Source organism: Helianthus annuus, chromosome 15, assembly GCF_002127325.2.
Source record: "Helianthus annuus cultivar XRQ/B chromosome 15, HanXRQr2.0-SUNRISE, whole genome shotgun sequence".
NCBI classification, from domain to species: domain Eukaryota; kingdom Viridiplantae; phylum Streptophyta; class Magnoliopsida; order Asterales; family Asteraceae; genus Helianthus; species Helianthus annuus.
This window is the reverse complement of record NC_035447.2, coordinates 8887202-8901949: the sequence shown is the minus strand read 5'-3', so window position 1 is coordinate 8901949 and position 14748 is coordinate 8887202. Positions and strand designations below refer to the sequence as shown.

The following is a 14748-nucleotide window of genomic DNA, read 5'->3' as shown; positions in this document are numbered from 1 at the left end:
TACGCACAATGAGTTAACGGTTGTTAAATGCTGAGGTGGGACGAACGCCACACCATTTCAAGCGGTCTTACTTTTGTATTCAAAAGTAAGTCAAGTATTCTATATTTTAATATTTCCAAATACTTAAAACTAAAATTTTAAGATTATATAAAATAGAGTGAATTTCATAGAACTCTGGTAATAGTTATATTTTACTTCCACTCACTTCTTTTGAAAATTAAGGCATATTTGGTCTTGATTATTTGACTAAGCCAAATATAATTTTCTTTTGCAACGGCGAATTTCTTGTGTTAGACCATCGTACTCCCTAAATTGAAGAGTCGAATGACCTGATCAGATCTTTTTAAAAGACAACTTTATCTCTTTACAAATAAATAAATAAATAAATAAAATAAAATTCATGAACCCCTTTCACCTTCTTTTGGTTCACCGACCGTCTAGGCACCAAAATACCAAATGTTCCATAAATACTTTGTTCTCGGTTATTTAGAATCTAAACCGGTCAAACGTTCGCTATATCATATACACTCGAGACTCGACCATTACGTTTTATACCTAACAACAAACATAAAGGGTGACCTGGGTGAGTGTAGGGTTGTTGCTTAAGACCCTAAAACAGCTTGTCGCGCGAACCATGGTGCGCACGCTTTGGAACCTTGCTGCCGCGACTCCTGCCATTTTGGGTTAAATTTTCGCTGGTTTTTTTATATTTCTATTTGATTTGGTTTCTATCTTTTTTTAGTGGCAGGTTTTATATATATTGGACAAGAATTCAAGAGCTAAAAAAATGGCCATCCTTACACAATTTTTGTGGTAAAAAATAAAATAAAATACTCATTTTCAGGACAGAAAAAAGAGCAAAAACATCAAACAAGAGTTTAGAATTATTTTAAATTAAACTTAAGTTTAGTGAAGGTCCAATAGCTAGATCATGTTGGCCACTTTGGGGAGATAAAACAAGGCTGGATAAAGATCAAGAATTGCTAGAAATTGAGATTTGATTGATTAGGGTTATAAAGTTCGTAACCCTTTGATCGTTTACATGCGTCGGCTATATATCCGACTATCCCAATTGACGCGCCGCTTCATGGAGCAACAGCCATACATATTTGGTTACTAGTTTACAAGTTTTGACACAATGTAACGCCCTGAATTTCTAGATCTGCGTTCGGTTTGTATATTCATAATATAGACACGATAAGTGTGCGATGTCAACTAACTTTGTTGGTCCAAAGGCAAAAAAAAAAAAAAAAAAGTTAGAAGGTGCCTTATTAAATACGGTCACATAAACCAACGGACCACTTTAGTTTCTTATTAAATGGAGGGGCTATTGTGCAAATTGTAATCATCGTGCTTGTTTTAAGAAAACCCTAAGGGTCTGTTTGGTATGGGGTAATGGAATAGATGAGAGAATGGAATGGACGAGGTAATGGAATGGACAACGGAATGAAATGGATCATTCCATTCCATTGTTATGTTTGGTTACTCATATATGAATAGAATGAATCATTACTTTGTACAATTTGATAAACAAAAAAAAATGAAGTAAACACAACTGTTTTCTATTGCCCATCATTTGTTAATAATAATAATAATAATAATAATAATAATAATAATAATAATAATAATAATAATAATAATAATAATAATAATAATAATAATAATATATTAATGATAAAAAATTAATAATAGATTTTTCATATATATTAATATTAGTATGAATATTAATAAATATAAATATAAATACAAATAAAAGTATAATAATAATAATAATAACATATTTCTTTCCATTCCTTGAAGGAATGGAAAAAAAACACCTACATACCAAGGAATGGAAATTGTTATATTTGGAAGGAGTTACATTCCCTTGGAATGCTCCATTCCATTACCAATGATAACCAAACATGTTTATTTTCATTCCATCAGAATGATCCATTCCATTCCACCTTTCATTCCTTCATACCAAACGCTACCTAAGTGTAAAGCTACGGCAGTTATCAAAAGAGAGAGATAGAGTTCGAGCGGAGTGTGAGGATGACGAGGAGAAGGGACGCGGCTCGAGTTTCTGCCTTCAGATCACGATTAAGGTAACCAACCCTCTTAATTGCTCGTTATAGTATGACTAGTCTGAATGTCGGAGTCGGATGGGGTCTTGGTTTCGTTTATGTTGCTTGGGTTGCTTGAGTTTTATTCGGTGAGAGTTTCGGGCCATGACAGTGTATGGTGATGATGATAATCACCATCGGTTGGTCAACGTGATTCATGGCAAGGGTGGTTTGTGTCTACGTTGGTGATGGTGTCAAGTGGCGAGCGGTGCAGCGTGCAGGTGATGCCCGGTGGTGTTGGGAATGGTGGTTGGCCGTAACGGTAAGCGGCAATGGCGTAGTCGTTGTGGACGATGACGGTGGAGTTTGACGGGGATGAAGGTGGTTGGTTACTATGACAAATGGTTTTGACATGGTTCAGATGTTGTTTGTTTAACGCGATTTCAAAGCTTCAAGTGTTTAACCAAGTGTTTTATTGATGATGGTGGAACTGTGAAGGTGGCTACGGCGGCGAAGGATGGTGACAATTGGCGATGGTGTTCGGTGACAGTGGTAGTTTGCGACTATGGTGATGAAGACGGATGGTGATGGCAATGGAGGTTCGTGGTGATAACGATGATGGTCAGGTATATATGTACCAAAAGGCGATGTTGATGATGTTAATGATCTGTTATGAAGTGTGTATAGAGTTTAAAAGATATCTAGGTATGAGTGGTGGCCATGTTGACTTCAAGATAATGATAATGATGTTGTAACGATTGTTTCATGGATTCATAAAGATGATGATGTTGTCAGGAAGTTTAGTGGCAATCACTTGTGCTTGGGTTTTGATGTGTGGAGTGTTGAGACACTTTCCAAATTCTTTTAATAATTTATATTATCACATATTGATATTAAGATAAAGATGATATTTTTTCATGATTATGGGTATCAATGGAGTTTGGTATGAGTCATGGCTTTTAGGAGTATGAAGTAAAGTCATCCTACTAAATGGTGTTTTTTTTTGTGGGTTCCACCATATTACAAACTAAGTGCATGCCATGCAAGGTTTTTGCATGGGAATGGTGGTGGGTGTGAATGAAATATCCGGTACAGGTTTACGGGCTTGTATGGGTCGCGGGTGATCCGAACTTGATAGTGCTCGTGTTAGAGTTACATGAAGAAGTTTCTCTAGAGGACGTGGTTCGAGATAGTTAGCTTGTGGAGTTGGAAGCTTGACAACCAGTGAGTTCTAATCCCCTTTTTCTTAAATATTTTTGGGGCTAGCATACATGCTTTTCACATGTTTTATACATGCCATGAGTTTTATATATTAACGAGTTATGCGATAAAAATGTTTTATAAACATTTTTTTTACAAACAATATTTTTATACGGCGTAGTGATTAATCGGGCTTTATTAGTCCGGCGTAGGCGTATGACGTTTTATTTAGTAATGTCGAGGTCGTATAGGTATGGGGCGTGGTAGATGTTGATATTTAAAGAACTACTTATGTCGTGATAAATTTTAATTGGTAACTCTGTCATAGTTTTGGGACCTTAGTGGTGGCGGGAACGTGAAGGTAGTAGTTGTCGGGTAGTTGACGTGCTTCTAACCTTGTATGTGTATCTATGTGCTTTACGTGAATTAGCATCCTTGAGGTGCTTCACGTGGGTTACTCGTGATGGCGGCCTTACCTTGGGGAGACGTCAGGTCACGAGATGCGGGTTATTTGTGATGGCGGCCTTACCTTGGGGAGACGTCAGGTCACGAGATGCGGGTTATTTGTGATGGCGGCGTTACCTTCGGGGTGGCGTCAGGTCACGATATGCGAGTTACTTGTGATGGCGGCGTTACCTTCGGGGTGGCGTCAGGTCACGATATGCGAGTTACTTGTGATGGCGGCGTTACCTTCGGGGTGGCGTCAGGTCACGAGAAGCACCCTTGAGGTGCTTAGTTGATGGTCACGATTTGTGACAATGTTTTAGCCCTAGTGGCAACGACGATTTATGCGGGAGACGATGATGGCTGCAGTTTAGTAACCTGACCCAAAGAGGGAGGTTACATGCGGCAATATGAGACGAGCTATGGTCACTTCTTAGTGATTTGACCTAATTATGTGTTAGGTTCCCACCTTATTTGCTTATGTGTTTCACGCTAGTTAAATGGTGGGTAAATGTGATTATCTGTGTAGTTGATGAATGATGATAAATGATGTGGGTGACGAATGATGTTCCATTATGTAGTTGTCGAATGATGTTAAATTGAGTAGTTGTCGGACGAGGTTAAGTTACATTTGAGTTTTGGCCATTAATTGTTATGTCCTAGTTACGGGTTAGTATGGTTAATTGGCCTATGAACTAAGTTTCTTTGAGAGTTATCCTTTGGTGTCTAAGTAATCAGATCCTTATCGAAAAGGATTATTGGTAGGATGATTAGACCGAGGATATGGGTGGAGTTTTGGGTTACGGGTTGGAGTCATTAAAGTTTAAAATGATGTTAATGTATTATAATAAACGATGGTGGTTTTAAAATGATGGTGTTTGGTTTACAAATAAGGCATTTGAGATGTGTTTTAAATGCTTCAACTAAACTATTAGAACTCACTCAGCGTAGCTGACTTTTGCATGTATGTTAGATTGATTTGCAGGTGTGAGATTCGAGTCGGTGTTGCTCTTGGCTAGCGGAAGGAAGTACTCATGATAGTGGTGGAAAGGCATTCGTTACATTTTGAGACTTGTAAACAAATGTAGTTTTTGAAATAACTTTGTATTGTTTTTAATCGAATATTTCCGCTGCATGTTTTGAGAAAAGTCATGTTTTAAAATAGTACACTGAGATGTGATCCAACGGTAAGGAGCCCGGTTTCGAGGCCTTACACACAAGGACCCCGAACCTATTTACATACAATTGACTCTAAAACTATAACTATTACACAATTACGTATAAGACCCGTAAATTTATTTAGGCAAGTGATCGTTGATTATATCCAACAATAAATAATGCATTACCGGTACAATTTTTAATGAATTATAAGACTTTGAGAGCAACCACGGAAGCTAGTTTTCTTAGAGTTTTTGAGAGCAGTTTCTCGGGCAAGTGATATGGCATGGGTCCATGACCCCTTGCATTGCAGATACCCCGATGAAATGAACTAGGAGATGCGATGTGTGTCGCACTTGCTTGATTAAATTAATTTGCATTTTTGCCAGTTGGGTTATAGCCCAGTGGTAAGAAGCGAGAAGACCCAAGTTCAAATCTTGGAAAAGGTGTAATTTAGGAGTAGTAGGTGAGTTTGTATTAACTTTAAATAAAAAATCATTTTCATTTTTAGTTTTTGTGTTTCTCTAACATTAAATTTGCCTTTTTTGATAACCTTTTGGTAGCAAATAAAATTATAAAGTAGCTACAAGCGTTTGAACAAGCTCTAGTGGAATTTGCATGATTGGCTAGTGAAATTCAGATCCCATTTTTTATATTAAATTTAGAAGTAACCAATCCAGTTAAATCCTGTGATCTGTAAACTCGTTTTCTTTGGTGAATATATGGATCCACCTCTCTCTTTCTCTCATTAATGTTGCATATGATGTTTGGTACAGTAGTGAGGATATGCATGATCACAATAAGTGCATGCTCTACCTTCATCTTTACGACACTCATGCATTGTTCACTATTGGTTCTCAAATAAATACACCATTTTTCTGCTCAAATTTATCTCAAACTAATTAGTAACAACACATTTAATTTGTTCACTAAAACGAATAGGTTTTCGATAATAAAAAGGCCGGATTGATCATTGATGTTCGAAACACAAAAGAAAAATTATAAATGATGGTTTATGAGTGACACATTTGATATTACCACTACTAGAAAACTGGAGAACTAGGACCGAAAGAAATGGTCGCAAATTTTGCGATTGGGCAGCTGAATTTGAACGGTCAAATAACTAGTGATCGTTTAGATTTGGTCGTAAACTAGTGCAAAAATGGGGTTACAAAACAATGACGGATCTAGCCCAAAAATACAGGGGCATCCCAATCTATTTTTTTGGGGATCAGGGTATCCTTTGTATAAAACCGGATTTTTTTACACTACGAAAACGGTATGGAGATGGGGTTGAATACACTAACTCCACCCCTGTTACAAAGTGGTCTCGAGATTTGCGTCAATTGGATTAACATGGAGGTTTTTGCAATCACATTTTTTGTCATAAAAAGGCCATTTGAGGTTGGTTTATGAAACAAAATATGGTCCCAAATGCTAGTTTTCTACTAGTGTATTGCTTTTCCAACCAGCTGCATTGCCTTAGAAAATAAGGTCATTTACTTCACTCAACTGTTCCCAACAACCCAATGTTAGTTTAAAAGGGCATTCCCACATTCCATATTCTCACATCAACACATAAATTTGTAGCCAAGTATACAAAATAAAGCCTAAAAGAGATATGGCAAAATTGTGTTTCTTGTTACTAGTTGTTGGTCTAGCAGTAGTAGCACAAACTACTACTGCTAGAGACGTTCCCAGTGAGACCAACAAAGGGGTTGTTGGTCTCACTGACCAAAAGAATTTGTTTGCTTTTGGTGGACTAGGTGGCTTTGCAGGGCTTGGCAACAACGCACAACCTGTTGGTGGGGGTGGCATTGGAGTTGGCGTAGGAGCTGGTCTAGGAGTTGGCATTGGTAACGATAATGGAATTGGAGGTGCGGGTGCTGGTGGTGGTGTAGGGACTTTTGGAGGTATTGGTGGTGCCGGAGGTGACGGTCCACTTCCTTGAAAATGGTTGTAGTAAACATGATATATCTAAGCTTATTTGTCTTTCAAGAGTGTATTGTTGCTTAGTTTGTGAACAAGATTATGTTTCAACCTATAGTGATAGTGTTGCTCTTGTAAGGATGTTTGTCATTAGCTATGGTAGTATGGTGTATGCGTGTAATACATTATATTTGGTTATAATAAATAATCTACGGGTTGGCTATTGACCCGGCCTAAACTATATACACTTTCCATGTTCTTTAAATAAATCAAAATAGATTACAAAAGTAAATTTCTTTTAGATTTATAAACTATTTATTCCCTTCAAAAAAAAAAAAAAAACAATAGAATTAGTTTAAGTTTTCTTTATTATATGGGTTCCTGCCTGGGAGGTCTTAGGGTTGAATCTTGCGGGGACGAACTGTGCACTGATTCAAACTGGTAATATGCCAACCGCGGGATTCCTACTCGTGACCTGGATGGCCAAAGGCCTAACCGGGTGATCTAGCCATCCAAAAAAAATTGAAAAAGCCTTTATCTTTATACAAATACATTTAATTACTATCATTAATTTTTTGCGGGTTACAAAAATTCGGATAATTACATGTCCTCTATCGGCTCGTTACAACGATCACAACCACACCGGACCGTCATCAGGATCCTATCGCTATGTAGCGCAATTAGTGTTTCCCTCTAACTCCATTATCTGAACGTTAATATACAATCCGGACCTAGAAACTTTATGGTTTTGAGACTATGATAAATTTTGGTTACTTAAGTTTCTGATTAAAGGAGATGACTAGCCAACGACGGGTTACATTTTTCTTTCATTAATGGGCTTTTATAGGTGGCCGCCAAGTGGGCCTGCCAATTCATTAATGGGCTTTTATAGGTGGCGCCAAGTGAGCCTGCTATGAGAATCAGTAATTTGTAGAAAAATAAGTAATTTGTATTAACTATTTCGAAGGGAAATTAAAGATGTAAAAAAGAACCAGTTTGGGTACAACCTGATCCGACGGTTTGGTACAAGTTTGGAATTTTTGTGTTGAGAATCAGTTTTAACATGAATCGATTTGAGCCCAACTAAAAAACTGATATAAAACCTGTTTAAACGCTAAAACCGATTTTGAACCCGACCAAAATCGGTTTGGGTGCGTTGGGGTTTTCAACCCTAAAACCGGTTCGGATTGTTCTTAACCCGAACTGGTTTGGACCAAACTATAAAAAACCGGGCCAGTATATAAAGTGACCAGTTTGGACCAAACTGGGCTTTGTACGTAAGGGAAATAATACGAATTTTTTGCAAGCCCACAACCCGAATCTAAGCGGGCTTAGCAATCCGGGTCGGATAAAACCCGCCCCAATATCCAACACTCGAATTTCTATCGATCTACAAATATACCCTAACCTCAATTTCTTGCACAGAAAGACACTTCAAACCTTCAAAACTCAAACCCTAGCTCACAAATCCTCTCATCTTTCCATTCTACTTTCATCTTCACAATCACTATGGGTCAAGGAACACCGGGAGGATTCAGCCGGCAAAACAACTCCGGCGATCGGAAAGACGGTGACAAAAAGGAGAAAAAATTCGAACCGGCAGCACCACCAGCACGCGTCGGCCGGAAACAACGCAAGCAAAAGGGACCGGAAGCTGCGGCTAGGCTACCGACGGTGACGCCGCACTCTAAGTGCAGGTTGCGGTTGTTAAAGCTAGAACGGATCAAGGATTACTTGTTAATGGAGGAAGAGTTTGTGGCGAATCAGGAACGATTGAAGCCGCAGGAGGAGAAGACGGAGGAGGATAGGAGTAAGGTTGATGATCTGCGTGGATCTCCTATGAGCGTTGGGAATTTGGAGGAGTTGATTGATGAGAATCATGCGATTGTTTCGTCGTCGATTGGACCGGAGTATTATGTAGGGATATTGTCGTTTGTTGATAAGGATCAGTTGGAGCCTGGATGTGCTATTTTGATGCATAATAAGGTATAATTTGTGTTTATTTTAATTATGTTGAGATGATTTGATGAATTGATGTTAAACTTATGGTCTTTTAGCTGATTTGAGTTAGATTGGCTTTTGTTTAAGCAATTAAGAATTAAGATTGGATTGAATTGATTTGGATTTATTTTAAGTTTAGGTTGAAATAGTTAGGGTTAGTTTTATGTTTTTCATTTTTGAAAGTTATTGTCTAATTGTTAAGATGCCTTTGAAAGCTCATTCAAAATGATGGCTTTTTTGTGACTTGCGCGTTGTCGGTGCAAGCGATCTAGTGACCAACAAGGCCTTTCCGGCTTTGCACCTTGAGTGCTTCATTTAAAAGAGAACCGTGTAAATAAAGCACAAATGAGACTCAAAAGGGGCACGGGAAAGTGGCATGAGGCTCACGGTTCTTGTAGGGGAAGGTTTTGTGCATCAGGATGTTTAACGTATAGATTTTTAGGCTGTACTAGGTTATTTATATATTAAATCACATAGAAAGCTTATATGTAGCTAAATTTTGGGTAGGTGATGCTATAAGTCTATAAGAAATACAAAACAATCATATAAATAGATTGCACCTCGCTTACAAAAAGCGGTGTGCTTTGCGCCTTGGCTCTTTTAAGTTTGTTTTACAGCCAGCTACTCAACTATACTACTCAACGCTTCTCTTCCAGCCAAGGTGCCTACAAGTGTATGTTCTATTTGAACAGAAACCTGGAAAGGATGCATACTTACATTCATTACAAATCTTGTGGGTGGATACGTTTCTTATGTAGTATTGCATGAGAGTGGTTTAGGTGAGTGATTGACTGTGAGACAAGTAGACTACCTTAAAGAGTGGTGAATAGGTTGTTCTGATTTTGTGTACTTTTTGTGAATTATAAAAAAAAGAATTTGTAAATAAAGATATAAAGAAAGAGAGTGCTAATGGATCTTTTATCCGATACATTCTCAGGTTCTCTCTGTTGTTGGACTGCTACAAGATGATGTGGACCCCATGGTGTCCGTTATGAAGGTTGAGAAGGCTCCATTGGAATCATATGCTGATATTGGTGGTCTAGATGCTCAAATTCAAGAAATAAAGGAGGCAGTAGAACTCCCCTTGACTCACCCTGAACTATATGAAGACATTGGAATCAAACCTCCTAAAGGGGTAATATTGTATGGAGAACCTGGAACAGGGAAGACTCTGCTTGCAAAGGTATACTTATGTTAAAAGTTATCTTATGATATTATGACCTATAAGCTGCTAATTATGTTCTTTATTTTATTTAATACAAAATATAGTTTTCCTTTGCACTTATGTGATTTCGTTTTTTTTTTTTTTTTTACTTTGCCATTTCGGGTTGGTGACTGATTCTTTATTTTTTGGTGTTTGATTGGGGTATGTAATACCATTAAAAAATGTTTTGGTATCTAACATAACAATTTTTAAATTTTGTACAGTAAAATTCACTTACTTTTTTAGGTGGGTTAAAAAGTCGACTTTTTTTGTACTGTTTGCAATGGGCAGGGTTGACCGTGGATCACTTTTGTTCATTTTCTTGAAATGGATCGTGTTTTAGATAGGAGTTTCAAAAATATATTATTAAAGTAATAATCTTATGTTCTGAATAAAGCAATTTAGTGGGTTGTATGCCTTAAAAATACACTTCCAGCCACTTTCAATCCGTTTTCTTTTGGGTTGAACTTGTTGATGTATCCATTAGACCCATAAGAGTTGAATAACCACCCAAGTTGACACGATCATAAGTAAATAGGTCGAAGCTGGCACCTTTAGTATATACAAAAAATACTTATCTTAGTGAACTATAGATTATATTTTGTTCGACATTTTTAATAGCAGTTTTATATAGTTATTGAATCTTATCTTACTACACTTGGCTTCTAGGAAAACAACAATAATCTCTGTTATCTGTTGGAGAATATTTTTAACTTGTTTATACATCCTTTGATCTGTTTTTTAGGCAGTGGCAAACTCTACGTCAGCAACTTTCTTGCGTGTTGTTGGAAGTGAATTGATTCAAAAGTACCTTGGAGATGGTCCTAAATTGGTTAGAGAACTCTTTAGAGTTGCAGATGATCTTTCTCCATCTATCGTTTTTATTGATGAAATTGACGCTGTAGGTACAAAGAGGTATGCTCAAATCCGTTTAAATTTCCGAATTAAAAATGCAAATTTTGACCCATTTACTGAAGTAGCCCGTTGCTGTTTGTGGAATATGCCACTATGATTTGTTTTGTTTATTTTTATACATAAAGTTACATGTTACCTGACTTGCTATTTTTATCCGTTCTCTTTGAATCTTTTGTGAAAATGGTTACTAAGTATGGAAGTCATGCAGGTATGATGCACACTCTGGAGGTGAACGTGAAATTCAGAGAACCATGTTGGAGTTATTGAACCAGTTGGATGGTTTTGATTCAAGAGGTGATGTGAAAGTGATCCTGGCCACAAACAAAATCGAGAGTCTTGACCCTGCTCTGCTTCGACCAGGTCGAATTGATAGGAAGATAGAATTCCCACTTCCTGACATCAAAACCAGGAGACGCATTTTCCAGGTACAATTATACATATATATGATATATGCAGTGACATTGATATATATATGTAGTAAAGCGGGTTTGTGGGTGGATTTATTTAAGTTGATCCCGGAGGTGGCAGTTTTGACCCATTTAGTTACGAATAGGTGGAGAACCTTTTAACTTAAAAGGGAACTGGTCAAGCTGGGTTGAAATTGCCAAGAGTCTCTACATAGTGCATGCAGCCTCTTAAATACTCGAATTGTTTAAATATACATGCGAGTAAAATGCCGTTTTTGTCCCTTTTGCGACTTTCGTCCAAAGGTTTGTTTTTCGCATTTGGATCCAAAAGGTTGAAATCTTGCCATTTTCATCCGGCTCGATAACTCTATTTTTCTCCGTTAACTCGGGGGGTATTTTTGTTAACTTAAAGTTAAAGGGCAATTCGGTCTTTTGAATACTTGTACATTATGCTAAATGCTTGTACATAAAGTGAAAAAGACCAAATTGCCCTTTAAGTTAACGAAAAAGATAGAAATACCCCTGACTTAACGAAGAAAAATGGATGGAGTTAACGAGCCGGATGAAAATGGCAAGATTTCAAGCCTTTTGGATCCAGATGCGAAAAAACAAACCTTTGGATGAAAGTCGCAAAACTGACCAAATCTCGGGGACGAAAATGGCATTTTACTCTAAAAATTTATATTATTTTAATTCTTATTGTTTTGCAATTGATACATTATTTGTTTATAAAAAGTTGGAACAAGTGTTTACTGGTTAACCCAAGACAATCACCTTTTGTCCAATATTCGGTTTTTTTATACTACTGAAATGTGTCAATTATGATTACGATACCGATAATCACATAAATTAAATCCTTCTCTTTGAACAAAAAAAAACAATTTAGGATGTTGAATGCGGTACAAATGAGTTTGAATGCTTTCAACCCGTTTGAATCTTTTCAGCCTGTTTGAGATAAACACGATCCTAATCGACTCTAAACATCAACTTCTCAAATATTGTGATTTAATGAGTTTGTTAATCCAGATACATACATCAAGAATGACTTTGGCGGATGATGTCAACTTGGAAGAATTTGTTATGACCAAAGACGAGTTCTCGGGAGCTGATATCAAGGCTATATGTACCGAGGCTGGATTACTTGCTTTACGCGAGCGCAGAATGAAGGTTAGTAACATATTTTTTACATTTAAACTTTTAGTCATGGCCAAAACTGGAAACGGATTGGGTTGACCTGCATATATTTTGTTTCCTTTTTTATAATCTGATTAATATATATATATATGTTGTGGGAAAATCAGGTGACACATCCCGACTTTAAGAAGGCAAAGGACAAGGTTATGTTCAAGAAGAAAGAAGGGGTACCAGAGGGACTTTACATGTGAAAATGCTTTCAAACTCTCAAAGAACTTGTTTTTGGTTGTTTGTGTTTTCCATAAAACTATGATATTATTCTCGGTTTGAGGATGAAAGTTGCGTTATGTATTTGTTTTAGAAAAAAAACATGTATGATATCATTTCTGTTTTATCGAACCGTTTAGTTGCCTTTAACCATAACCGACAACTTTGGTTTGAGTTTGGTTGCGTGGTAAAACCGACAACTTTGGTTTGAGTTTGGTTGCGTGGTAAAACCGACGCAAACTGACCTACGCACACCTCTAGTTACAACTTGCAGTCGTCCTGTTATATCTTTAAGAGGAAAACTGATGAGTTTGACGTTAATAAATTTTCTTTTTGGTTTCAAGTAAATTTAACCAACTAAAATTGCTTGATAATTCTAATATTTCGACAAACTAAGAGTAAACTTCCGTTTGCTCCCTGTGGTTTAGTCACTTTAACGGTTTTGTCCCAAATCTTTAAAAATAGCCATTTTACTCCTTGATTTATGAAGTCCTTTATGATTTTACTCTCCGCCCTAAACGTCATCTATTTTAAACGTTAAAGCCTATGACGTGCAAAACACCTGATGGGCAATTATATCTTTTCCCAACCCATATTAATGAATTACCTTTTAAAACCCCAACGTTTAAAATGGATGAAATTTAGGGGTGGGAAGTAAAATCATGAAGGGTTTTATAGATCAGGGAGTAAAATGGTTATTTTTAAACGAGGCAAAGCCGTTAAAGTGACCAAACCACAGGGAGCAAAATGAAAGTTTACTCACAAACTAAGCTAACTAGGTTGTACTGGTACAATCGCATGCCGTAAGCTGTTTGTTGAATCATAAAAGAAAAGTCACTTGCACCAAAACGAATACAAAGTGCATGCTTACGATTAACACTCATTCTTAATGTTTTTTTTGGGTAAAGGGTTACCCCGGTGAATTTTATAAAAGAATCAAAGAACAGGGTGCGACAAAAGTTTGACACACACTACTAGACTTGACTTGACAGGCCAAGCCTAGGCACACAAAACAAACAACCCAAAACACAGCCAAAACAAACCAAACAACCCGAAAAACAAATCTAACTAAATGCAACACACTAGAATCGCAATTAGCCCGGTTCGTCTTCCATTATTCCCCATGTTTCCAAAAGCTTCCTATGGTTTACGTCTCGTCCGATCTTGAAACCCATTATTCGAAGCCGCACCATATCAAGTATAACTTGTGCCACCGTCTCTTCCTTCCTTTGAATGTTTGAAAACAGCCGGTTATTCCGTTCTTGCCATATGAAGTATGTAGAAGCCGCTACAACAAGCTTACAGACAATGTGTTCCAGTTTCTTTGAACTCGCATTCTGCTCTATCCACGCCATTATTGAGCTCCAAGTGTCGTTTACATTCCCCATATCGGTCCTTTTCTTGACAATGTTCCAAGTCTTGGCCGCATAAGAGCATTGAAAGAATAAATGATCTCTTGAGTCTCGTCCATAGTTACAAAGGGGACAGCACATAAGACGTAACCTACTTGGGTCATTCTTAATGTTTTGGTTACATAGACATAACCTACTTGGCTAACTTTTGACACGTATCATCCTAGCACACCGCACCGCATCAACAGGTCATTTACTATACGTCTAGAGCATATCTAATGGCAGAAAGTTAACAAGTCGTATATTAACACAATCAAACATCACAAGAAAAAATATGAACCGATGTGTCACAATTCAAAGTGTCAAATACAAATAATATGCATCAAAATAATAATCGAACTCGAGTCTTTGTCTTGGTCCAAAGAAAACTAGTTACTCACTCATAAATAAATATTAGAATTCATTGTGATATTGAATTATAATATTTATTTTTATTGAATTTTGTATTCAATGGTGACTTATCATTTCATATTTTTGCCAGTCTATATACAAAGCTTGGTGCTTTGTTTTAGATACAGAACACACAAAGCTTGGTGCTTTGTTTTAGATACAGAACACTGAAAATCGTATGGTTCATACAACACACACAACTTCAAACGAATTCCCTAATTTTGGATCTCTACGCACTCTTG

The 14748-nt window shown here is 37.1% G+C and overlaps 2 protein-coding genes across 2 annotated transcripts; both read left to right on the top strand.

The window, feature by feature from the left end:
* Positions 1-6468: 6468 nt before the first annotated feature.
* On the top strand, positions 6469-6798 carry LOC110913231 (glycine-rich protein 23-like). The gene has a single exon (XM_022158077.1). The coding sequence runs from the start codon at positions 6469-6471 to the stop codon at positions 6796-6798; it is 330 nt and encodes a 109-aa protein (XP_022013769.1).
* Positions 6799-8190: 1392 nt separating this feature from the next.
* Positions 8191-12857, top strand: LOC110910474 (26S proteasome regulatory subunit 4 homolog A). The gene is made up of 6 exons (XM_022155121.2): positions 8191-8762; positions 9715-9960; positions 10727-10896; positions 11105-11321; positions 12330-12470; positions 12605-12857. Exons 1-6 carry the CDS (start codon positions 8286-8288, stop codon positions 12686-12688), a joined length of 1335 nt encoding a protein of 444 aa, XP_022010813.1. The 5' UTR covers positions 8191-8285; the 3' UTR covers positions 12689-12857.
* Positions 12858-14748: the final 1891 nt, after the last annotated feature.